Source organism: Littorina saxatilis, linkage group LG8 (genome assembly GCF_037325665.1).
Source record: "Littorina saxatilis isolate snail1 linkage group LG8, US_GU_Lsax_2.0, whole genome shotgun sequence".
Taxonomy (NCBI): Eukaryota; Metazoa; Mollusca; class Gastropoda; order Littorinimorpha; family Littorinidae; genus Littorina; species Littorina saxatilis.
Window position 1 is genome coordinate 64,856,169 of NC_090252.1, and position 27,332 is coordinate 64,883,500.

Here is a 27,332-nt window from a genome sequence, read left to right on the forward strand (position 1 = left end):
TTTCTTTCAAAAACTCATGAAACCAAATGGCACTTTTGTCAATTAATATAAGCAGCCATACATGTCATAGTGCAAAACAATAAACAAGAAAAATCAGCATAACGCAAACCAAAAAATAGGCATACATTTCTTTTTTGTGTGAAAATACACAAAATCAAATGCAACTTTCTTACAAGGAGTCGTGTCGTAGTGCAACACATTCACCGATTCAGTAAACAGCCATGAGACAAACCATAAATATTAATGGTGAAGTCATGTGCTACTGCTACAATGCTAGTAATTCACAATATTACATGCTTAGGCCAAAAAAATAAATAGGTGTGGTTACGGTAACATAGCCCAAAAAAATAGGGCAGGAAGGTATAGGCAATCACTTTTTTTTTTTTTTAACTTTTTTTTCTAATGTGTACAAATTAAACCTACTTGACAGGGAAATAAGTGTGCGACTCGGGCGCTTTCGCTTTCATTGCGTTTTCTGCACTCGTTTTCTTGGTTTTTGTGGGGTTTTTTTTTTACAAATGTAATAAAACAAGTTATAGGGTCGGCCCCTAAAAATAGGGTAGGTTGGGTTACCGTAACCACACCTAATTTTTTTTAGGCCTTAACAAAGAAGAAGAAAAAATAATTAGTAAGCATATTAACCCTTACACTGGTGCAATTATGTAACACATGTTACATAGCCACTGGTGAATTAACAGAGAGAGAAACGGTCATATAGGTTTTCGCATCCATGGGAGGTAATCGGAACCGACCAAACAGACTGAACAGTAGCGCGTCATATGTCGTGACAACCAGGTGACAGTATACGTAAAGTAGCGCGACATATGTCGCGACAACCAGCCTAAGGATTAACTGAACTCCAAAAGTCCAACACCTATAACCGTTGTTGACTCAACACTTTGGGTTTAGATTTGCCTGTGCGCCTGAACTCGGGCAACTGCCTACAGTCTGGACAGTACCATTGGCCTTTTGGTGCGCTTTTGATTCCAACACAGAAGAAATGGAACCACTCAAGCTTGCAATTCTCATTGTCGCATGCAACCATTGCATCTTCTTCTTCCCCTCTCTTACAGTAGCAAAACAGTTTGACAGGGCTGCCAGAACATGTTAGTTGTGCTGCACTTCCCTTGGTTGGCGACAGAGGCAGAGGACATGCTGACTGTGTGTTGGTGGCTGTTGGTGGCTGTGGCCTTGCACGTGAAAACACTTTCCCCACAAGTTCTGGCAAGATTGCCACCTGGTACACATGGGCAAGCTTTTCCAGGGCATCTAGCATGAACTCTGGGTCATATTCCACCTTGACCACCGCAAGATCCTTTGGCGTCCACACAACAAAGTCACAAAACTCAGTCTTGGTAACAGACATCTGAAGCTGCACTTGTGTGTAGTATTCATGCTTCTCCATCAAGCTCAGTCCCCTGTCTCTTTTCTCCAAATAGAATTTGGGATCTTCCAAACATTCTGAAATTGTACAGGAAGCCTTGGAAGCAGGGCATTTCACCTCAACGCATCCCCGGCCACAGCAGCTGCAGTATCGCACACCGTCTGGTGAGGCACCCAAGAAGGGGAACTGGGCATGAATAAAGAGTCCACACTTGTCCAGTTGAAAATGCTTGTGCCGTTTTGAAGCCATTTTTTCATATTCGGACAAGGCGATGTGTTCTTTTTCAATGCCCCACTGCATAGAAGCAGTCTCTTTTCTTGGGCCCTTGGTCGGCAGACCAGGCTGATGAGACTCATTGAAGGCTTTGCTGGATTGGTGTGGAGTGCTTGGTGCGCCCGTGATGCAGTAATCCGCCCGGTCCTGAGCCTGGCCCAGGTCTTAGAATTCCTTTGCGCTCTGGTTTCTCTTTCGGCGATGATGCATTGCTCTTCAGTTACAGAGATATCCACATTTTCACAATGCTGCAGAACTTCACTGTACGTCCTCTGAACCTGTTCTTCATCTTCTAAATCTACCAGAAATGTTGGCAGTCTCACTGCTGCTTGTTGGTTTTTGTAGTCCGTCGCATACTCTGGAACAAGAGATAGCACAGCCGGTTTCACACCGGTCTTTGAGAATTGAATTGCTTCAAAAAATGAATTCAGTTCATCCTTAGTTGGAGCAGCCAAATTGGTTTGTTTTCTCTTTGCTTTGGTGAGGGTTGGGGTTCCGTTGATAAAGCCATCCAAGCGACGCTTCTTAGTTGCAGCTGACGTAAAGTCAATGTCGGCAGCCTTCCTGTAGACAACATCCTTCGTTGAGGGAACCACCCAGCCAGCAGGCACCTGCAATTGAATGAAAATGTTTAGCATTTTGCTACAAATTTGTTTGAAAGATTGTCATAAAAGTAACAATTTCTCGGTCCTGCAAGGGCTCAAATGGCCTTTCCCACTGCTGTATACACAGCAATTAAGCATTCTACGGGAGGGTGTGATCAAAATCCCACAAAGATGTTAATATATTTAAATTATAACGTAGGTGACTCGCGCGGTTGTCAGTGAACTAGAAAATTCTTCAACTTTTAGGCTTTTTAAATGATATTAAATGTTTAAAAAAATGGACCAGCTCAAAAGTCATTGCACAGAATGTGAACCAAAAAATTCTTTCCGCGTGTTTTCATTTCTGTAATGCTTCACTTTCCGCGTGTTTTCATTTCTGTAAATGCTTCACTGTTTGCACAATGTGCAAAGTCTTTAAATAAAAAAATAGAAGAAAATATCAAAATAACAGAGCTACAAAAGGGAAAACCCACCTGTGTTGGTGTCTGGCTGTCACGAATTCGAACAGATGCATCTACAGTGAACAACACTGCCGCGATGTGGCTACAAGACTCCGCAATCCCTGCCATGCAGTTGCAGTGTGCAGTGAGAACAGTCCCATCTTCCTCGATGATCACCCATGGCTTCAACGGCTTCTCACACAGGCTCTGGGAATGGAACATCTGCAAGCAAAAACAACAATGTAAATAATACATAATATATCTAGTACTTGAATATTTATCGCTAACACTGTTGCACACATAGTGAGTCACAGTGCAAACAAAACCAACAAATGAAACCTTCATCATCAAAGCATGTACATCACATACTGTCAGTGTGCCAAAACCAAACCATGTCATCCAAAGTATCATACAAACAAATACACAGCAATGCCTACCTAGCTGGTGTCCTCATAAATCTACTTCTCATACTCAGAGTACACAGCGCTCAAATTTGTCAAAAAGAGTCAAATCAGTCAAAAGGATAAATCATGCTTGAAAATGTATGTCACATAAGACAGTCACAAAAACACCCCAAATGAACACTGACTTGATGCACACTTTTATTTAATTTCATGATAATGCAAGATTTTACAGTAAGCTATGACAAAACCTGCTGAAGTGAAGATGGCACAATGCCTTCCCCGAGGTGTAAAGTAAAAAGTGGGCCTACTGTGTAGTGTGTTACCGTTTCAGTGTTTGTGCTTACCTCAGCAGTGATGATGGTGTTGTCACAGCCTCTGGGTTTGTGGGCGAACAGTTTTTTCACCCATCCTTATGTCTGCTGGTTGTGTGCACCAAGTTGTTTATTCGCTTTAAATGATTTCCTTGTATAATAGCTCGTGCGATGCACCAAATACTCGGAAATGTCGTCTTGGGCAACCGGAGGAAAAAGACCGACATCGTCACTCCACTGCCCATTTTCATACGGATCTAGGCCGCCAACCGCGCTCAACTTCGATTCATATCGCTTTCTGGATACAGAATCTAAAGTATCTACATACTTTTCTTGCGGTTTGACACCGGGTTTTGCCATGTTCAAGCGAAAGATTGACAGAAACCACCACTCTCTTTATCATTCGTGTAGACTCGCAAAGTCGCTTTGCCCTCCAGCGTACTACGTCATCAGAAACGGGTTCGCGGAAAGTACACAAACGGGAAACCTCGATTAAAAACCCTGGATGTTTACAATTTTCAGTGATCTATTGCAAGTGCTTGGACCTTTTTGGTTTCCCAGGATTAACTGTGTTAGTGAATTGAAACTTTAGAGTATGCACCAGAGCAAAAATGTTTTTAGTTACCAGTATTCTAAATGGAGTTTTTATTGTTGAAAGAGAGCAGGGTTCTGAGTTTTATTCACAGTGGTAGATGTGTTGTTGACAGTTTTGATGCTGTTACTTGGGTTCTAACATACTATTCCTACTGTGTTTTGTGGTACCTGATTGTAGGTCTGTATTTTGAACTGTCATGAGCAGTGATGTGTAGGACTTAACTTTGGAAAAAAATAGTTTCTTTAAAGGACAAACTGTGATTTGTGCATGTGTGTGTTCATTTTCTGACTGGCAAAGGGACTTGAAAAATGGGTGTGGATTTTTTAGTTGCTTAAGTTCAGCACACTTCGTGATGGAAACTCTTCATACAAAAGAAGCACACTTGGAGAGACTACATTCTCTTTGTCGTGTATGTGGAGAAAGATCAAAAAAGAAATATGACACTCTAGTGAAATTGTGTAGGTATGCCACCGTAGAACTTGACAGCTATCATGGAATAAACATCATGCTTGACAACAGAGACATTCATTCTCAAACATTGTGCAACAAATGTTTTTGCAGGGTGATGAAATTAAAAGGTTCACATGTTCCCTCGAAAATGTCGCTTGATAATGCCTATCAGGACATTCAAAACGCAGCTTTTCTATGGCAAGAGTTTGATGCTTCTTTACTTGCCAGCGACTGTCCTGTGTGTTCCAAATTTTTCAGTCAGACAAAAGGTGGAAGACCAGCAAAGAAAAAAAGATGCCAAGCAAGAAAGACAGATAGCTCTGGCGACTGTGTGACACATGTGTTTAGCGATGCTTCAACTTTTTTGCCACCACTGGCATCAACGCCTTCCAAAGCACCAAATACAGTTAGTGTGCAAACGTCTCCACTACAATCTAAACAGTGCACACCACAAAAAGAAAGCAGTTTTGTGCAAACCGCTACTCCAGAACGAAATAAAACGCCTAAAAGGTTTGTGATTTTGTAGAAGTGTGTATGTTCCTTCAAAGACAACAGAAAGGTGTTTTATTTCCTTCTTTGAGAAGTGTCTTTTTTTGTGAAACAAGTCTGAATACTATGTACTGAAAAAGATCTCAGCCTGCTTCTGTGATACAGTTTTAAAGAATTCACTGTCAGCAACTGACTCAGTGACTGACTAATAGAATAACCAGAGTTCTTTTGACACAAACAGTGAATGTGAGAACCCTCTCTCTCTAAGTGTTTACACAAGCAACAGGAGTACCGTTAGCTGCTATCTTGCCTGGCGCGCGGCCCCCCCACAGTGGAGTAATTAACCCCTTCCTGCCGGCGAATAGGACCTAGTAACAAGACTGGTGGTGAGTGATTCTGCATGCTGGCATGCTGTACTTCACACTGCATTCCTAACATTGCTTGTGGGAAATGGACAGCTTGAGTAATTGGGGTGTGAATGGAGTGGAGATTGGAAGAGATTGTGCTGGGACAGGAATGTGTCTGTTTGTATTCTGTCTCTTTGATACACCACACACTCTTTGCATGTACTCTCGACCTTGTCATGCTTGGTATCATTTTAAAGCTGAATGTATCCCCTATTATGCCATGGGTTGCCCGAGTCTATTTGATCGTGTCAGTTGTGTGTGCTTAGTCAAAATACACACTACCCTACTTTCTGGCTGTAGCAGCCAGCACTAGCAGACAGCAGTGGAGCAAGTGTTTTATTTATAGCGGGCCTACTGCCAGGCAATCTCACGCTGCCAGGCCAGCCCAGCTAAAGAGTGAGCTCTGCACAGCAGTGGACACCATATACATATGTTTAATCAGTCAGTGATTTTGAGACTTCGAAGCCACTCTGCAGGAGATTAAATTTCAGTTTGTTGGAAAGCTATAAGTGCACTGTTAACAAACATCTAACACTTTCTACACTTCATTTGCTACAGAGCAAAATGCTCGGCACAGTGACACACTACTCATAGTAACTTTCTTTGACTTCTTCTCTATATCTTTACCAAGTTCATCTAAAGGTAAATCGCTCAACACTGCAGTTCAGGCGAGATCATCGTCTGTTTACAGCGCGCTGAAATTATAACTGCATTTTTCACAACAAACAATTTCTTAGGAAGGCAACTCTAGAATGGAAGGAAACCCTCTCTTTTAAAATGTATTGGTGCGCATCAATCCATGAGGCCTGTCTCGAGACGGTTTCATTCAGTGTTCAGTAAGAGACGTGCAGGGGTTTTAATAACAGCACGTCTCCGCTGAAGTAAAACGTGTTTTCAAATGGCCACAAAGGTCGTCGCGTGGTTGTGAGTATAGCAAGCGATATATATACTGTGTCCGGGTTGCTTTTTGTCTTCTAACAAACGGATACATGTTTGCATAATGTCTGAGGTGGTATAAGGATAGGATTGAAAGATCTTGTTCAGTTACGCGGATGTTGTAAGAACGGGAAAATGCACACAACAGTGTTTTCTTTAATGAATCTGACGCATTTTGTTTGAGGTAAAATGGCATTTACATCCCATCCAGTGTTGGTTTTTGCTATTTTTCCAATCTCTCGGATCAGCTTATGTGCAGGCCAGGCAGACCCTTGATCCACTTCGTGTGCATAAGCAAGCACAATATAATCCATGTCAGAGTTCGGTGAGTTTAAGAAAAGGAAAATGGCAAGCATGCAACCCCCCATCAACGGCGAATGGCTGCCTGTACTGTGGGTATAAAATGGCTGCCTGTACTGTGGGTATAAAATGGCTGCCTGTACTGTGGGTATAAAATGGCTGCCTGTATTGTGGGTATAAAATGGCTGCCTGTACTGTGGGTATAAAATGGCTGCCTGTACTGTGGGTATAAAATGGCTGCCTGTACTGTGGGTATAAAATGGCTGCCTGTACTGTGGGTATAAAATGGCTGCCTGTACTGTGGGTATAAAATGGCTGCCTGTACTGTGGGTATAAAATGGCTGCCTGTACTGTGGGTATAAAATGGCTGTCTGTACTGTGGGTATAAAATGGCTGCCTGTACTGTGGGTATAAAATGGCTGCCTGTACTGTGGGTATAAAAACGGTTCTACGTGTACAAGCCTGCTCGTGCACAACACGAGTGTCAGTGGGAGCAGCAGACCATGAACGAAAAAGAACACGAGTGTCACTGGGAGCAGCAGACCATGAACGAAGAAGAACACGAGTGTCAGTGGGAGCAGCAGACCATGAACGAAAAAGAACACGAGTGTTAGTGTGAGCAGCAGACCATGAACGAAGAAGAACACGAGTGTTAGTGGGAGCAGCAGACCATGAACGAAAAAGAACACGAGTGTTAGTGGGAGCAGCAGACCATGAACGAAAAAGAACACGAGTGTCAGTGGGAGCAGCAGACCATGAACGAAGAAGAACACGAGTGTTAGTGGGAGCAGCAGACCATGAACGAAGAAGAACACGAGTGTCAGTGGGAGCAGCAGACCATGAACGAAGAAGAACACGAGTGTTAGTGGGAGCAGCAGACCATGAACGAAGAAGAACACGAGTGTCAGTGGGAGCAGCAGACCATGAACGAAGAAGAACACGAGTGTCAGTGGGAGCAGCAGACCATGAACGAAGAAGAACACGAGTGTCAGTGGGAGCAGCAGACCATGAACGAAGAAGAACACGAGTGTCAGTGGGAGCAGCAGACCATGAACGAAGAAGAACACGAGTGTCAGTGGGAGCAGCAGACCATGAACGAAGAAGAACACGAGTGTCAGTGGGAGCAGCAGACCATGAACGAAGAAGAACACGAGTGTTAGTGGGAGCAGCAGACCATGAACGAAGAAGAACACGAGTGTCAGTGGGAGCAGCAGACCATGAACGAAGAAGAACACGAGTGTCAGTGGGAGCAGCAGACCATGAACGAAGTGGCTGTGATATCCACATTTATCAGTCACAATGTCGAGAAAGGAGGAATCATATCAGATCGAGGAAAATAAATACGCTCACGTGCGAGCAAGAACACACACACATACACTCTCTTACCGTGGCACACATACACACGCCCGCAGTTCCGTAAATTAACTGTAATACATGAATCAGCAGCAACTGTTGACCACTGTTGACATCTCACATGATTGTACTGTTTAGGAGCAGTTTTCCCACACACAACACGAGGGTCACTTCCATCCAGGTTAATACGTGACGGATGATACATGACACTCGAGCGAAGAATATACCAGCACACATTCGAAGCACAACAGGCCTTCCTAAAAAGCACAGGCGCACCATATAAACATCTCTCCCAGGCTACACAGATTCAAGGCACGATGGGGCTTCCTACCACAGCACAAATTAAATGAAGACACTTCTCCCGGGCCTCACATGGCAGGATTGTCAAATCTTTCCAGGAAATAAACAAACATAATACATGACTATTTGCGCCTCCTTCAGCAGTATCGACCAGCACAGATGTATGGCACACTGAATTAATGGGCCTTTCTAGGGAGCACAGGCGCATATCGAGACAGCTTTAGGTGTCTAGGACTTCTAGCTCGCGCAGGGTGGTGACTCTGTGGAATGCATCGCCTCTCTTGAGGGCCCCAAAGGGTTTAAAATCGTGATCGTGATTGGCGTTTTTTGACCTTTCTGTGACGATGATTGCCGAAATTTCAATTTCTGTGATCGAGATGGGACTTTGCCCGTGATCCGTGATGACAAAAAAATCAAGTCTCGTGATCGTGATCGTCATTTGTTTTCGTCATCGTGATGGGCATTATTGCAAAGCATTTTATTTTCAACGTACATTTTTCACAGCTGTATCACTCTATGATCCTCTATTCGTCAAGGTGTTTGTGATCGTGAAAACAAAAATCAAGGTAACTGTGATCGTGAAAGCTAAAATTTCCCTTCCCGTGATCGTGATGATACCCCCCTTTGGGGCCCTCTCTCTTGTTGTGTACTCAATTCTTCATCAAAGAATGTTTATGGGAAATATCTCGCTCCACTATTTTTGAAGTGACCGTCTAAAGATGGCGCCCATAAGTGATTAGTCACTTCCTGCGAGATATCACTTGGCTATGACGACTTCCTGCGATATATCAATTGATATAGGGTGCATGTTTGACCAATGGTTAGTTACAGTTTCGTCATGTGACCCGTAAAAACGCAATAATTTTACATTATTCCTGGTGTCTGCGCTACTTCATTCCAAACTGCGTGGCTCTTGGATTGATTTGAGACTTGGCCAGGAAAAATCCCTTTAATCATAATTCCTGTCCTAACAAAATCAGGAAAAGCACCGCACAGCCGTATCGCAACTTTGCTGCCTGTGGAACGAATTCAGATTACTTCTTACTTAAGCCTACTTACTTCGTGTTGCCCTTTGTGCGAAAATTCGTATTGCATTGTGCTGTCCTTGTATTGTATTGTATTGTGCTGTCCTTGAATCGAAGAGTACATAATTCTTTCTCTTTTTTACATTTAGTCAAGTTTTGACAAAATGTTTTAACATAGAGGGGGGAATCGAGACGAGGATCGTGGTGTGTGTGTGTGTGTGTGTGTGTGTGTGTGTGTGTGTGTGTGTGTGTGTGTGTGTCTGTGTCTGTGTGTGTCTGTGTCTGTGTGTGTGTGTAGAGCGATTCAGACTAAACTACTGGGCAGATCTTTATGAAATTTGACATGAGAGTTCCTGGGTATGATATCCCCGGACGTTTTTTTCATTTTTTCGATAAATACCTTTGATGACGTCATATCCGGCTTTTTGTAAAAGTTGAGGCGGCACTGTCACACCCTCATTTTTCAATTAAATTGATTGACGTTTTGGCAAAGCAGTCTTCGACAAAGGCCGGGATTTGGTATTGCATTTCAGCTTGGTGGCTTAAAAACTAATGAGTGAGTTTGGTCATTAAAAATCGGAAACTTCTAATTAAAATTATTTTTTTATTAAACGATCCAGAAACAATTTCATCTTATTTTTCGTCATTTTCTGATTCCAAAAACATATACATATGTTATATTTGGATTAAAAACAAGCTCTGAAAATTAAAAATATAAAAATTATGATCAAAATTAAATTTTCGAAATCGTTTTAAAAACTATTTCATCTTATTCCTTGTCGGTTCCTGATTCCAAAAACATACAGATATGATATGTTTGGATTAAAAACACGCTCAGAAAGTTAAAACGAAGAGAGGTACAGTAAAGCACAGCGCAATCGCTACCGCGCCAAACAGGCTCGTCACTTTCGCTGCCTTTTGCACTAGCGGCGGACTACGTTCAGTTTCATTCTGTGAGTTCCACAGCTTGACTAAATGTAGTAATTTCGCCTTACGCGACTTGTTTTTACTTATTCTCAGGACAAACACATCATTTATGTGCTACACATAACGTAGCGAGCTAACCTCGTTCTGTCAAATTACTCACATAGAAACCTGTGCGTGTCTGTACCCTAACTGGACACGTCACGGTTGATGACGTAACAGCAGTACTGTCGGCCTGTATCGTCCACAGTCAGACGCCGCGTCAGTTCACTGGTCTGACGTCTGTAGCAGGGGTTGCTCGTGGAGTGCATGTGCGGATATCAGTGTCAGTATCATCAATACCAGCGTAGGGCTTCCAGTTATCTACCCTGTTGCGTCTTGGCGCTGCTGTATCCCTTTAAGCTGCAGAAAAACTTTCAAACAAAAACAACGAATCGAAAACAACAAACTATTCCAACGTACAAAGATGAGAATAATTCCCACATCATACACCAAATAAAAGTTTATGATAAAAAAAATGTAAAAAGCCTAAATACATGCAATAGGGAAAAAAAACCCTTTGTTCTGGTCCACTAATTTTAGCTGAAACACCAACATTATTCTGGGCAAGGTCTTGAACTGTTACTGTTCAGTTGGTGTAGCCTGTAAAAGTAAAGTCATATCTGTATAATCATACTTTTCTAGAACCCTCGCTGTATAAAATTCAAACCCCAACCCTGTGACCTAAACACTCATCTTCTCTGCTTGGCTTTCACTCTTACTGTCACACTACAAAACCTCACATACTGCTGTTTAGATATCTAATAATCTGCCATACTTGCCCTTTCACCTGCAGAATGCAAACAACGCAAAAATGGGCACACAGCGAAAACAATGCAACACAACACAATACAGCGTTGCGCAACGTCCGCATGGCAACACTACACAACGCAACGCCCGCATAGCAACACTACACAACGCAACGCCAGCTAACGCATATCAACGCATCACAAAACGCAGACACTCCTCGCATTATAAACTCAGCAAACAAAGTCATTGCAACATTTTTGGTGCCCCAACTAAAGACTGTATATCAGTGTCACTGCATTTAAACTTGACACGCGGCAAAAGGCAATTAACTGGGCTATCTGGAACACCTTTTACATCAATGAGTTTTTTCGCAGGGCTCACCATACTGACACCCTTTTCAGGGCACCCCAAAAATGAACCCAAAAACGTATAGTATCAATACAAAAAAATCGGAACCATACAATAACCCACAATCGGCAATTACTACATACCAAACAAAACTCCTTTCAAAAACCTTTCCATAACCGTTTATTTTGTCAGGCTACCTCGTGTATTTCTTGTCTTATGTCATCCCGACTGATGCAGGTCTCTACCGAACCAAATGTACAAAAAACAGGATGTATTGCATGCACCAATTTTGAAGAGTTTCACGAAAAAAGCAGTGTTTTTCAGAAATGCCCGGTGGATTACTTGGAAACCTTTAGAATGTTATGCATGACGTTTTCAAGCAGGGGTACCAAAAATGTAGCAATCATTTATTTTGCTGAGCTTGGCTCAGCGCGCCAACCTCTGTAAATCATTGTAAGACCTCCTTCCTGTCAAGACCTTGTCTTTTTCAATGTTTGTCTTCATAACCTCTGTCAATCATTGTAAGACCTCCTTCCTGTCAAGACCTTGTCTTTTTCAATGTGTGTCTTCATAACCTCTGTCAATCATTGTAAGACTCCCTCCCTGTCAAGACCTTGTCTTTTTCAATGTCTGTCTTCATAACCTCTGTCAATCATTGTAAGACCTCCTCCCTGTCAAGACCTTGTCTTTTTCAATGTTTGTCTTCATAACCTCTGTAAATCATTTTAAGACTCCCTGCATTTTAAGACCTGATACTCTCAGAATATTGGAGGTCTTAAAAAGGGGTTTCAACTGTACTGCAATAAATCATTACCCGATTCTGTCACAGTGCCAACCTCGACCATTTGTGCATGGTCCACACCCTGACTGGTGACGTCACGATTGTTGACGTAACAGCGGTACTGTCTGTTTGTATCGTCCAGAGTCAGATATCGTGTCAGAGTACTGGACTGACGTTTGTAGCAATCACTGTCGGATGCCCCTAGCGGGCCCGTGACAATGTCCGTTGTAGGGTCACCAATAATACTGTAGTCCTGCCAGTTTTCAAATCCACTTGGGAAATTGGGATCTATTTGCTGGTACTGCCACACCCACTCAATCTGCAAAAGAGACGGCACACTATCAGTCATCACTAGCAAGAAAATGACATCAAGAGAAAAGACAACCCTTTGACCCTTCAACAGACTGCAGTCCCTTTCACCAACAGACATTCTTGGACCATGCCGATTCTGTTTCTGCATTGCAGGTGGCCTGTTACGGACGCCCCCATCCCCCCCCCCACACACACACACACACACACACTTACTGAGTTAGACTATGCTGGCCACTACATCGGGTTCTCAGTTTAGGCTCAAAGTGTAATGAACCCCCTGGCAAACACAACAAAACAGAAATTATGTCCCTTTATTTTTTACTTCAATTGGTTCCTAGCAAAGGCTGCCCCCATTCATGTTTTGGGGACCTTGGTTGCGTAGGAATTGTGTCACTGTAGCAGTTCTCTTCGATACAAAGGCCCAAAGTTGCCGTAACCCAAAATGTGATTTACTTCTGTTTAGTCATTTTGTGTAAGGTCAATCAACATTAAAGACTGAAAGCCAAAGTATCACAGCCCTGACCCCAAACCACCCTCCTCTTGTACTTGAAGGGTACACGTGCACCAAAGTTAACAAAGAGTCTGACACAACACCCCTTTCCCCGGCTGGTGCGACCCGGTCACTGACCCAAAGTCAATGTCTGTACCAAAAAGCTGCTACATTCAGTAGAGCTAATGTAAGAAGGTACCCAATGGTGTTTTGATGGGTTGCTCATTGCCGGTGTCACGAACTGAAAACTCTGCCTGAACAATCCTTCTCATTGCGGTCAATGCGCATGCGCTAACATGGGGAGATTAATCAGGTCGTGAACAACCTAACCCTAACCCTAATCCTAGGTTCGTTGGTCAAAGGGTCGCATTTTTTAAGTCCAAGATTGGCGCATGCGCATTGACCGCAATGAGAAGGATTGTTCAGCAGAGGTTTCAGTTCGTGACACTGGGTAGATTTGATTGGTCTCCAATTTTGCTGTCTGAATTTGGCAGGTGGTGGCTCACACGTAGAACATTGCTGTTGAGAACTATTTTTGAGCTAAGTAAATGTGGCCATACAGCCCGGAAAGTGGCGAGTATTTTACTCCCATTGGCAAGTAGAAACATGTAACTGGTGAGTAGAAATGTTCATCTACTTGCCAAATACGTGTAAAGTTGCTGAAACAAATTGTTGGTTTGGCTAGTTAAGTCAGCTCTCTGGCGAGTACATTTTCAGAATCACTAGCTGAAGGCTAGTGCGCCATTTTTTGTAACTTCGAGGGCTGCCATACATGAAAGGTATCTGCTCATGGCCGGCCATTGTAGGATCTGCTGAAGTAGCAAACCGCGCCCATAATCAATTCAATGCCATGAAACTTTATGATCATCCGTCCGCAAATTACTGGCCTAAAGTTTTGCACAGGAACTTATTTCTCTCAGTCTTAAAGCTGTGCTACCTAAACAAGGCAAATGTATCATTATCTTAAAAATGATAGTCATAGATGGATAAGGGCTGCATATTCCCCCCCCCCCCCCTCCCTTTTTATTATTAATATATTTTACTAATTCTTAAAACAAATACAGTGGTAGTGGTACCTGCGATGAATGGACAACCTTGGCATAAGCGGAACATATCCTGGCATTGCAGGTGGTCTGTCGTGACAGGTATATTTTGGTGGAGAAAATAGACAATGGGACAACAAAATGTGTCATTTCACAGGTGGCATTACATGGCAGGTACTACTGTACTCAATTTTATTGGATGTTTAAGTTGTGTTAATCTAACTTACATTATTCTCGTTCACCACAGTGCCCACAACACCGTTGCAGAGTATGACCAGTGTCTCGTTGACCTTCCAGCTGTTTATACCGTTCGGAGTTGGCGTCAGTTTTATGGTGCCAGGGCTCACTGTAAATAATATGACCAAAGATTACAAAAATTATACAAATCAATAGACTTATCTCCTCATAAAACAGAACCAAAAAGAAGAAATGCACCACAAACGATGACTTTAACATCACACACATGCAAAGTCCCAGAAAATACCGTGGAACTTGTTTGAAAGACACTTGCATGGCTTGCACTTGCAGTTGTAATCTTGCACGAAGTCAGTGTTTACCCTGCAAAACGTATTGTTGGTTTTTTTAATCTTTAAAACCTGATAGCAATAGCATGGCAAAGGCTATAGTACTTAGATTTAGATAATTAAAATGTATAGTTCTGATTGTTTACAATAACCATATTCTAAGCCTAGTTACACACCTAAGCACCCGACATGCATACGAACAGAATCTTAACAATAAGAGATTTACTGGAAACTCCACTCACCTTTAATGGTCACATTTTTAAAAGATTCATAGTATTTAATCTTAGTATTGCTATCCAGTGCAGTAGCGGTGCAGTAGTAGATGCCAGCATCAGCACACTGGGCCATGCTCATGGTGAGAGTGATGCTAGCATCCCCAATACTGCCAGTCACAGTGGCTCCCTGAAGTGACTGAAGCATCAAAGCTGCATTCCCTTGATCTTGTAAGGCCGTTGCACTTACTACCACAGTGCGGTCAGCATTAGGATCGTTGTCCAGCACTCGCTGAATGTTCATGGCTAACAAATCTTCTCCCTGATCAAGTGAAGATGCTCTGCATTGGACAGTGACCTGCCCCCCTGTAGCATCCGACACATTGGGTGCCAGGCTCAGTGTTGGCGGGGTGATTGTGATCTGAGTGGGGCCATCACTAGTTTGACAACAACCTGCAACATATACAAGAAAACTCTTAGTCTTAGTTCTAAGCCAGAGAGAAAAACCTTCATTTTCACAAAAGGCCTAAGAGGAGATGAAACTATGTACACCAGCTTATATTACATCTTTTTGTTGTCTTACAGACCTCACTATTTGTCTGTGTGCACTCCAATACAATCAATGCTTGTAAAGCACTTGCCTCTGACACTTCACTGACAGTGACACACACGAATGGGAACACAATTCACAAGTTTGCTAGTACTTAACTAACTAGGCATTAAACAAAAATGAAGCGTTTCCAGTTACCTGGCTCAGTGGCGGACCCTATTATTGTATGTCTGACCTTCGAACTTTGTTTACCCCCCCAAAAAAACCACAGATTTGTCTGACCTAATCAGGGAAGCTGCTATTTTCCATGGGATTGGAGCACAATTTGCACAAGTTCCGGCCGCTTACATTGAAATAATCAAATTAATAAAAAGCCACAAGTGTCTAGCTAAACAAAAAGAACCTGACTTCATTTCCCCAAGTAATGTATTGTAAACATTAACAAACACCAAACACAAAAAAGTGATTGGATGGTCTCACACATCCCTATTGCGATCATCAAAGGATAACGCTACGGAACAAACGATATCAGCAATAACAAAGACGCATGGTTCCGGTTTCTTCCACGTGTATAAAGTACACGCATACCTCGCCAGGTTTGTTTCTGTGACTAGTCGACAGACGATGCAATTTGCTGTGTGTGTGTGTGTGTTTTGTTGCTTACTGTACATGACATACATTACGTGTAAAATCCAGTTCTTTAACAGGCAACAAGCCTTGCAAAGTTCAAGAAGCTGCAATCTGAAGCGACCTATCTCTGATTCTAGCAGACGATCTTTTCAATGTTTAACACAAAATCAGCAAACTCTCCTGTCAGATAGAACGTCCATTGTATAGTGCAATGTTGGAATAAAGTTACCGGTCTGAAACATTTAGTCGTTTCTTCTGAGACAATCCATGTTCTCTTATCATCTACAGATTTACCGCAGTCTTCATCACGCGAATCCCCAACAGAAATCAGACTTTCGAACATAGAATACGTAGGCAAGCATGATACGTCATGACATCATATGATACCTAGCATACTGACCTAATGCTAAATATCCGGTTATCTCAAGTCTTCTCTGTTTACATGTCCGTGTGTTTTTCAATGTTCGGGGATTTCCGTGGATACATGCGCAAAGGCATATGCGCACTATAACAGTCGTCTGCAATCACCGACATGGACCATTCTGGTAGTTGTTGCTAACAAAAACATGATTTTAACACAGAATATAGAATAGCTATATAAACGCTATTGTGTGTGTTCAGTGTAGCAATAGGGTCTGATATTTAGACTGGAACAAGTATAATGCGACTCGTCTTCGACTCGTCGGAATTATACCTGTCTCGTCTAAATATCGGACCCTATTGCTACGCTGAAAGTACAATAGCTGTTATTAGCGTTATAAAGTCATAGCTCTCAATCCACTGCAATCTAAGCCTCCGATTTGACAGAACCCGCTCTTATAAATGTAAGCATAACTTATCATTTGAGATACCTTTGAAAAATCACGGAATGAACTGTAAAGAGGTGTTTTATTTACATAACATGGCTCTTTATCCCCGAGTACGCTAGTACAAGGGTCCAGCAGACTTTAATTGTCTGTGTGTCTGTGTGTGTGTCTCGACTTAACAGCTTATTGCTGGGAAACTACTGGGCGCAGTTCGCTCAAAAGTTGATACACTAACTTGATAATAGGTTTGATTGATCGTATTAAAACTTCATAATGTTACCTGGGACCTAAATGCGAAATAAACCACAAAAAAACGACTTGGTGGCGGGGGGAATTCGCGGAGCCACAGCCAGCCAGGCAGTCTCATAGAACAGCCGAACGCGTCACACATTGACGAGAAATATAGCGTCATAAAAAGATTACGTCACGGTCAAAAGTCTTTGACGTCTTTTTCTCTCGCGCGGTGTGTGTGTGTGTGTTCATTTTGTGCACATGTGTTAGTGTTAATGTGTGTGTGTGTGTGTGTGTGTGTGTGTGTGTGTGTGTGTGTGTGTGTGTGTGTGTGTGGGTGTGTGGGTGTGTGGGTGTGCGTGCGCGTGCATGAGTCTGTACTCGTGTGTGTGTGTGTGTGTGTGTGTGTGTGTGTGTGTGTGTGTGTGTGTGTGTGTGTGTGTGTGTGTGTGTGTAAGAGAGAGAGATAGAGAGGAAGAGAGAGAGGGAGTGAGGAGGGAGAGAGAGTGTGTGTGTGTGTGTGTGTGTGTGTGTGTGTGTGTGTGTGTGTGTGTGTGTGTGTGTGTGTGTGTGTGTGTGTGTGTGAATGTGTGTGTGTGCATTTTCACTGTGATCAAATTACAAATAAAAGAGAAAGGCCAGTCACCACACACATCCTCGGCTCGCATGCAATGTATTTATATAGCAAAGGGAATGCCTGTAATTCACACAGATCAATCACTTGGTCTTAAACGTGCACAAGACAAAAACTTTCATACTGGGGGAGCGAGCCAATCTGAAGAGTACTCGGGTCCAGCGCGAGCGTTTTTTATTATAGAAGGAAAACATAGACACGTTTTCGATTCATTTGAAAATTAGGGGACAAACTCTGTCGGTGTAGACCCTATCACAGTATCGGTATTCCAAGCTCTCGCGAACTTCAGATCACAGCAAAGCATGTGGTACAGTGATCTCACACGAGCTACGAAAGCCGAGGTTTGAAATTCCAGCAACATTCAAAGCATAACAAAGAGTGTGTCTCGCGAAAGCTGCTCAGATACCGAAAATGTATATTAGTATTAGCATTATGTATGCGTTTCTCGTCGACCCGATATTAATCAATTATGCTGAATTTTGAAACTCAATCCATTAATTAATATCACGATAAATATTCCTTCCTTTGAGTAAAGGGAATTGCAAGTTATACTAAACAAAGTCAATAAATGAATAATGCCACTGGATTGTACACTATGGATTTACAACCCTAAAGTTCTAAGTACATTACCCAGTTCAGGTTTCTGCAACAAATTCCTTAAATTCAACTTTCACACTTCTCCAGTTCTCGGATTTGACCCATATAATGATAAATGATATTGATGGTAATCTTGAACTTTAGTGTGTTAAATTCATTGCTCAGAATTCAGAGGCATTCTTTACTTATTTTGGATAAAAGTCCCTGTAAACAAGCCAAAGAACATTTGTCGTGAAATTAATTGACGGATTGAGGTCAAAACTATTAAGAATATTTAATTAATTTGGTTGTTTGATCGACAAAAATGATGCAAAAATGCTTACGTTTTCAACCAAAGGAACATCATTTACACGCTAGAGTTAGGCCTCCTGTCGGATCGCATGGATAATTCCGTCTTTGACGTATGGAAACGAAATGCAATCGTACATTAAGGTACAGTTCATTCCGTGACATAAAAGGGATCTAAAATGACTTGTTATACTTACAAGTGCAGGTTCTGCAAATTCGGAGGCTTAGATACCTCTGAATTCCGAGCTATAAATTTAACACACTTTGAAAGCTAAGCTGAAATGCAATCCAATAGTCCGGGCTTCGTGGAAGATTGCATGATCAACATTTTAATCAACTTGAATAAAAAACAAGTCGCGTAAGGCGAAAATACAACATTTAGTCAAGCTGTCGAACTCACAGAATGAAACTGAACGCAATGCAATTTTTCAGCAAGACCATATACTCGTAGCATCGTCAGTCCACCGCTCGTGGCAAAGGCAGTGAAATTGACAAGAAGAGCGGGGTAGTAGTTGCGCATGAGAAGGATAGCACGCTTTTCTGTACCTCTCTTCGTTTTAACTTTCTGAGCGTGTTTTTAATCCAAACATATCATATCTATATCTTTTTGGAATCAGGAACCGACAAGGAATAAAATGTAAGTGTTTTTAAATTGATTTCGAAAATTTAATTTTGATCATAATTTTATATTTTTAATTTTCAGAGCTAGCTTGTTTTTAATCCAAATATAACATGTTTATATGTTTTTGGAATCAGGAAATGATGAAGAATAAGATGAACGTAAAGTTGGATCGTTTTATAAAAACTTCTTTTTTTTTTTTACAATTTTCAGATTTTTAATGACCAAAGTCATTAATTATTTTTTAAACCACCAAGCTGGAATGCAATACCGAAGTCCGGCCTTCGTCGAAGATTGCTTGGCCATAATTTCAATCAATTTGATTGAAAAATGAGGGTGTGACAGTGCCCCCTCAACTTTTACAAAAAGCCGGATATGACGTCATCAAAGACATTTATCGAAAAAAAGAAAAAAACATCCGGGAATATCATTCCCAGGAACTCTCCTGTAAAATGTCATAAAGATCGGTCCAGTAGTTTGGTCTGAATCGCTCTACACACACACACGCACAGACAGACAGACAGACAGACACACACACACACACACACACACACACACACACACACACACACACACACACACACACACACACACACACACACACACATACACCACGACTCTCGTCTCGATTCCCCCTCTACGTTAACACATTTAGTCAAAACTTGACTAAATGTAAAAAAGAATAATAAAAAAAAGAAAACAAGTCGCGTAAGGCGAAATTACTACATTTAGTCAAGCTATGGAACTCACAGAATGAAATTGAACGTAGTCCGCCGCTAGTGCAAAAGGCAGTAAAAGTGACGAGCCTGTTTGGCGCGGTAGCGATTGCGCTGTGCTTCATAGCACGCTTTACTGTACCTCTCTTCGTTTTAACTTTGTGAGCGTGTTTTTAATCCAAACATATCATATCTAAACATATCATATCTATATGTTTTTGGAATCAGTAACCGACAAGGATTAAGATGAAAGTGTTTTTAAATTGATTTCGAAAATTTAATTTTGATCATAATTTTTATATTTTTGATTTTCAGAGCTTGTTTTTAATCCAAATATAACATATTTATATGTTTTTGGAATCAGAAAATGATGAAGAATAACATGAATGTAAAACTTGACTAAATGTAAACAAGTCGCGTAAGGCGAAATTGCTACATTTAGTCAAGCTGTGGAACTCACAGAATGAAACTGAACGTAGTCCGCCGCTAGTGCAAAAGGCAGTGAAAGTGACGAGCCTGTTTGGCGCGGTAGCGGTTGCGCTGTGCTTCATAGCACGCTTTACTGTACCTCTCTTCGTTTTAACTTTTTGAGCGTGTTTTTAATCCAAACATATCATATCTATATGTTTTTGGAATCAGGAACCGACAAGGAATAAGATGAAATAGTTTTTAAAACGATTTCGGAAATTTAATTTTAATCATAATTTTTTAATTTTTAATTTTCAGAGCTTGTTTTTAGTCCAAATATAACATCTTTATATGTTTTTGGAATCAGAACATGATGAAGAATAAGATGAACATAAATTTGGATCGTTTTATAAAAATATTATTTTTTTTTACAATGTTTTGATTTTTAATGACCAAAGTCATTAATTAATTTTTAAGCCACCAAACTGAAATGCAATACCGAAGTCCGGCCTTTGTCGAAGATTGCTTGGCCAAAATTTCAATCAATTTGATTGAAAAATGAGGGTGTGACAGTGCCGCCTCAACTTTTACAAAAAGCCGGATATGACGTTGTCACGATCTAGTGACATGGATCAAGAAAGTGTCACTCGGTGGGGTGCCTTCTCTTGGTCAATTGCGATAGAAAGCGCCTGTACTTTCTGTCAACGGTTGTGGGTTTTGCTGACAGCGCAAAACGAACACGGGTATTTTGTGTTGCACGGATTTCACGGGGGTGATTTCTGCTGTCGAGGCAGAATTGTCGATAACTGAACTGGGGTATGTGACAGGGTTAGTCACGTGATTTCGTCAAGGTTGTCTGTCTGAGACATGTTAACTGGACACTCGAAAACTCAGCGCTGGGGAGAACGGTCGGTGTCTTATATTTCCTGCTAGTTTGATGGACTTCATCGCTTTGAGTTCTGCATTGATATTCAACGCGCCGCTCTGCATATGTACAGGAGGGCTTCAGGAAACTTCAGTTTGAGACCACTTTCTCTCCGTTCACATGCGGTCTGACGTAACGGGTCGTCAATTTCTCTTCGCTGTGCGGGGAGGAAATTTCATCGCATAAAGGTCTCAGCAAGAAGGCGAATGGGATATCGCTGTTGACGAACAGGTGCCATTCAAAGGAGGAAGCGGTTTTCGCTTCAATGAGAGTGCTACCTACATAGGCTTTTGAGGTAATAAATCATTATTTAACGCTGTTGACGAGTCTGTGTTTGTGGAATGAAATACTCTCTGTTGTTCTTTCCAGGTTAGCGCATAATTTGCTCTTTGTGACGCTAAAATACTAATCTGTATATGGTTTTTGCAGATATGGAGAGAAGGAAGGAAAATAGCTGATTTGTTGTTGTAAAAGTCCGTTTGTGCAGGCCCACGTGCTCGATGAAATATGTCAGGGTGACATGTTTAAAGGTGGGGTGTGAGGGGTAGCATGACATGTCTAGTGCACCGAGGCTTTTTGTTGCAGCCTTTCTTCATTTCTACCTACAACTGTTGCTGGCTGTTTTTGCTGCCTATCTGCGGGACGCTTTTGTCTGCGGACGCTGTAACCGGATCGTGTGATGTAACCAGCAAACCGGCTAACCAGCGACTGAGTGAGGCGCATGATGTCTCCACTGTTCCCTGCTTCGTCGCCACGCCAACCAGCACTTCATTCGACGGAGCAGTAGTGGAGACTATGAACTAATTACCGGCCGCCCACTCAGTGGCACAACAAAGCTAAGTGCACCATGTCTTATGCACCCTTATTACCACCTAGTCATCTGTGATATTTATGATTATACTCGAGTGGTGACAGCGTGGGGTTTGACACCTGCATAAATTAGCACTTTTGGCAGATCAGTTATATATTTCCTAACTTTACACGGGATCAGCGTGTTACTATAATTTTCTACACTTAACTGGCATTTGTTGTCAGAGACCTCTTGGTATTTTACGTTTTGAACGTAAAAGAACATATTTTGAGTGAAGTCTCGAGGGAGGTGGCGAGTTATTACATAAACAGGCGTCTGAAACTTATACTTTTGTTGATTCTATTTAATTGTATGACTGCGAGAGTGGATCGTGGTGTGGTTAGTTAGTTAGAAGTAACTAACCGTTTCATAATCACCTTATGTGATATAGTGAAACGTGACAGACGTCATCAAAGACATTTATCGAAAAAAAGAAAAAAAAGTCCCAGGAACTTTCATGTCAAATTTCATAAAGATCGGTCCAGTAGTTTAGTCTGAATCGCTCTACACACACACACAGACAGACACACACACACACACACACACACACACACACACACACACATACACCACGACCCTCGTCTCGATTCCCCCTCTATGTTAAAACATTTAGTCAAAACTTGACTAAATGTAAAAAGGGGGACAAAAACGAGCGGCGATATCATCTTGGAGAACTTTCATGCAAAGTGTCATAAAGATCCGTCCTCTGATTTTCCTGGAATTGCTGTCCACTCACACATACATACACAAGTCATATACACACACCATATCGTCTCGATTCCCCGTCTGTGTTAAAACATTAAGTCGAAATTGACTAAATGTAAAAAGCAACCCAAATGTTACTACATGTACACAAAGCAGCATGCCCTTTCCAAAGGTATGAAAAGTGACAAAAATCACCCGCGCTGCAGAAAGTATTTACACACAGTGTCTATCGATATTTTGAGAGCGATGAGCGGGACCTGCACAGCTTTCACATTCTTCACATCGATACCTTTCTGCGGGTAAATGCACGTGCTCGTGCTCTTTGTGTATTTCTTTGAGCCAACCGTCTTCTGTCAAACATCGCATTCAACCTCCTTTTGTGTTGCAAGGATGTTGGTTCAAAGTTTTGCGACGGCTGTAGGATTTGTTTAACTTTTCACAACGAAAGGGCTTCACCCACGAGTGTTGGTTATTGTGTGATTGATATTCCCGTTTTTCAAACGTGAATCAAAACTGACGCGGCAGCTGACATTTCAGTGTAATCTAAGTGTTTCTTCCGCAAACTGCCAAGCACTTTGACACACCTGAACACATCAGGAAAAACTACATTAACATCTTCACTACAGCTACGCATCAGAGGGAAGTCTTCGACATTGAAGTATCACTATACGCTAGACTGTTTACTATTACAGTCGTGTCGACAATCGCTGTGCGCGCCTGTTACAACCTACGTTGGTCAAGAATCGCTAACCTTAAATCGCTTTCCCCTTGTATTTTTCTAAGTAAAATGTGACCCTCCACCACGAAATGAGTCGCATGTCACCTCGCGCGGTTCTGCGCTAGGCTTATTATAAGTCCGGGGAGTGTCTGGTAACAGTGTGAGGGTCACCTTAGTCACAGGCTTATAACTCTCTTTTCTAAAACGGTTTTCACCACTGGATAGAGCATAATGCGGAAGTAAAATGCAGTCCTTACTTATTCTGATCCCCGCTGTACACTTACACCATAACAAGACTTAGTACAAAACGATACATTCGAAATTACAGCATGAAAGCATATTAGGTACACACCGACCTTGGAATACCGTGGCGCAGGAAACATTCACATAAAAAAGTGATTGCACAAGAAACAAGTCGCGTAAGGCGAAAATACAATATTTAGTCAAGTAGCTGTCGAACTCACAGAATGAAACTGAACGCAATGCCATTTTTCAGCAAGACCGTATACTCGTAGCATCGTCAGTCCACCGCTCATGGCAAAGGCAGTGAAATTGACAAGGAGAGCGGGGTAGTAGTTGCGCTAAGAAGGATAGCACGCTTTTCTGTACCTCTCTTTGTTTTAACTTTCTGAGCGTGTTTTTAATCCAAACATATCATATCTATATGTTTTTGGAATCAGGAACCGACAAGGAATAAGATGAAAGTGTTTTTAATTGATTTGGACAATTTAATTTTGATAATAATTTGTATATATTTAATTTTCAGAGCTTGTTTTTAATCCGAATATAACATATTTATATGTTTTTGGAATCAGCAAATGATGGAGAATAAGATAAACGTAAATTTGGATCGTTTTATAAATTTTTATTTTTTTTTTACAATTTTCCGATTTTTAATGACCAAAGTCATTAATTAATTTTTAAGCCACCAAGCTGAAATGCAATACCGAACCCCGGGCTTCGTCGAAGATTACTTGACCAAAATTTCAACCAATTTGGTTGAAAAATGAGGGCGTGACAGTGCCGCCTTAACTTTCACGAAAAGCCGGATATGACGTCATCAAAGACATTTATCAAAAAAATGAAAAAAACGTTCGGGGATTTCATACCCAGGAACTCTCATGTCAAATTTCATAAAGATCGGTCCAGTAGTTTAGTCTGAATCGCTCTACACACACACACACACACACAAACACGCACGCACATACACCACGACCCTCGTTTCGATTCCCCCTCGATGTTAAAATATTTAGTCAAAACTTGACTAAATATAACAAAAGCTACGGATATACAGACGGACGCACGCCGACACGAGTGCAAACCCACACACACACCCACACACACCCACACACACACCCACACACACACACACACACACACACACACACACAAGCGTGCGCGCGTCCACACACAAACGAGCGCTTGGGGGGGGGGGGGGGGAGTCGTACAGTCATATCTTTTTGCAAGACAGATATGCAGAGTGAGAGAATTACTGATCCAAGAGAAGGTGTAACTGTTAAACGTTAGTGTTGTTTAAGGCCGAGGTAGAATGACTGTACAGTGTTGGTTGGTTGGGTTTTGTTTTTTAATGTCCCGGGACTATCCGGGACCTAGCAAATATGACGCGAGAGTAAGTTTAACTGTTCAGCATAGCAAAAGAACCTCTGACGGAATGTTTGTGTTGTTGTTTGTTTTGGCAGGAATGCAGCGAGTAGCCTACGACTATCAGCAAAATATCTGAGTTGTCTGGAGCGAGTGTAACCTGTAAAAGGTTAAGGGGTGGACAGGAGAAGTTCGAGAGGAGAAACACGGAGTAAAGACTTACATCACAGTATCTATCTATTTTCATACACTTCTGCTTGAGTGGGTAACTAGTGGAGAGAGCGGAGTAGTGGTGGTGTATGATTGCACTTGTGTGCTTTGAGAACTAGTCGTGAATCTTTTTGTGTGTTTTTTCTTTCCTTAGCTATAGGCACCCACACTCAATAATTGTTTGCTTATGTGCGTGTTTAAAGAGTGTATTTACCATGATCGTGATCACGATATTGGGATAGCCAGTCATGAAGAACACTTTAAAGTCTCACTTAAAGTCTTTGGGTTGTGATATGAAAAACAAGGCGACGATGGAGAAGTTACTGGTAGCGTTGGTTTTTTAGTCACACGAAGTCATAGGTGAAGGCTAACGTTCAAATACTAACTGACTCAAAGCAAATTTAATTTGGACATACAAACAGAAGAAACGACTTACCTGTTTGTAACAAACACAGCAGACACGTCAAGAGCACATGAAAAGTGCGTGGCGCCATTTCGTTTTACCTGTGAGTATCACCCGGACATGAATAAGAAGATTTATCTTTGTTGCGAAATGACGACGCGGTAGGCCTACTTGACGAGGGACGAACGGGTGAAGCAAGGTATAACCAGGAAGGGAGTTATATGGTATTTCGTTTAAAGGTGCTGCTCTTTACCCGATGAACAACATGTTAGTCTGAAAACTCGATTCAGTCATCTGCTGTATTCTATCACGACACCATATACATATGTTTAATCAGTCAGTGATTTTGAGACTTCGAAGCCACTCTGCAGGAGATTAAATTTCAGTTTGTTGGAAAGCTATAAGTGCACTGTTAACAAACATCTAACACTTTCTACTTTTCATTTGCTACAGTGCAAAATGCTCGGCACAGTGACACACCGACACACTACTCATAGTAACTTTCTTTGACTTCTTCTCTACATCTTTGCCAAGTTCATCTAAAGGTAAAGCGCTCAACACTGCAGTTCAGGCGAGATCATCGTCTGTTTACAGCGCGCTGAAATTATAACTGCATTTTTAACAATAAACAATTTCTCAGGAAGGCAACTCTAGAATAGAAGGGAACCCTCTCTTTTAAAATGTATTGGTGCGCATCAATCCATGAGGCCTGTCTCGGGACGGTTTTATTCAGTGTTTAGTAAGAGACGTGCAGAGGTTTTAATTACGTCTCCACCAAAGTAAAACGTGTTTTCAAATGGCCACAAAGGTCGTCGCATGGTTGTGTGTATAGCAAGCGATATATATACTGTGTCCGGGTTGCTTTTTACATTTAGTCAAGTTTTGACTAAATGTTTTAACATAGAGGGGGGAATCGAGACGAGGGTCGTGGTGTATGTGTGTCTGTCTGTCTGTCTGTCTATCTGTCTGTCTGTCTGTCTGTCTGTCTGTCTGTCTGTCTGTCTGTCTGTGTGTGTGTGTAGAGCGATTCAGACTAAACTACTAGACCGATCTTTATGAAATTTGACATGAAAGTTCCTGAGTATGATATCCCCACGTCTTTTTTCATTTTTTTGGATAAATGTATCTTATGACGTCATATCCCGCTTTTTGTGAAAGTTGAGGCGGCACTGTCAAGCTCTCAGTTTTCAACCAAATTGGTTGAAATTTTGGACAAGTAATCTCCGACGAAGCCCGGACTTTGGTATTGCATTTCCGCTTGGTGGCTTAAAACTTAATTAATGACTTTGGTCATTAAAAATCTGAAAATTCTCCATCATTTTCTGATTCCAAAAACATATAAATATGTTATATTTGGATTACAAACAAGCTCTGAAAATTAAAAATATAAAAATTATGATCAAAATTAAATTTTCGAAATCAATTTAAAAACACTTTCATCTTATTCCTTGTCGGTTCCTGATTCAAAAAACATATAGATATGATATGTTTGGATTGAAAACACGCTCAGAAAGTTAAAACGAAGAGAGGTACAGAAAAGCGTGCTATCCTTCTCAGCGCAACTACTACCCCGCTCTTCTTGTCAATTTCACTGCCTTTGCCATGAGCGGTGGACTGACGATGCTACGAGTATACGGTCTTGCTGCGTTGCATTGCGTTCAGTTTCATTCTGTGAGTTCGACAGCTACTTGACTAAATGTTGTATTTTCGCCTTACGCGACTTGTTTTCTTCTAACAAGCGGATT

The 27,332-nt window shown here is 41.6% G+C and overlaps 2 protein-coding genes across 5 annotated transcripts in view; one reads left to right on the forward strand and one right to left on the reverse strand.

The window, feature by feature from the left end:
* LOC138974156 (uncharacterized) overlaps nt 1-26,099 on the reverse strand; it is a 73,553-nt gene extending 47,454 nt beyond the window's left edge. The window contains exons 1-4 of one of the 4 annotated variants that reach the window (XM_070346854.1): nt 25,621-26,099; nt 14,726-15,148; nt 14,187-14,305; nt 12,148-12,433 (exon numbers count right to left, since the gene is read on the reverse strand). In XM_070346854.1, coding sequence (XP_070202955.1) covers nt 12,148-12,433; nt 14,187-14,305; nt 14,726-15,148; nt 25,621-25,678 — 886 coding nt within the window. In that variant the 5' untranslated portion in view covers nt 25,679-26,099. Of the gene's footprint in view, nt 1-10,359; nt 10,561-12,147; nt 12,434-14,186; nt 14,306-14,725; nt 15,149-25,620 lie in introns of those variants that run through there. The other 3 variants (XM_070346856.1, XM_070346857.1, XM_070346859.1) reach the window with 3 other exon arrangements.
* LOC138974160 (uncharacterized) overlaps nt 1-27,332 on the forward strand; it is a 318,701-nt gene that overhangs the window by 272,263 nt on the left and 19,106 nt on the right. The window lies entirely within an intron of this gene.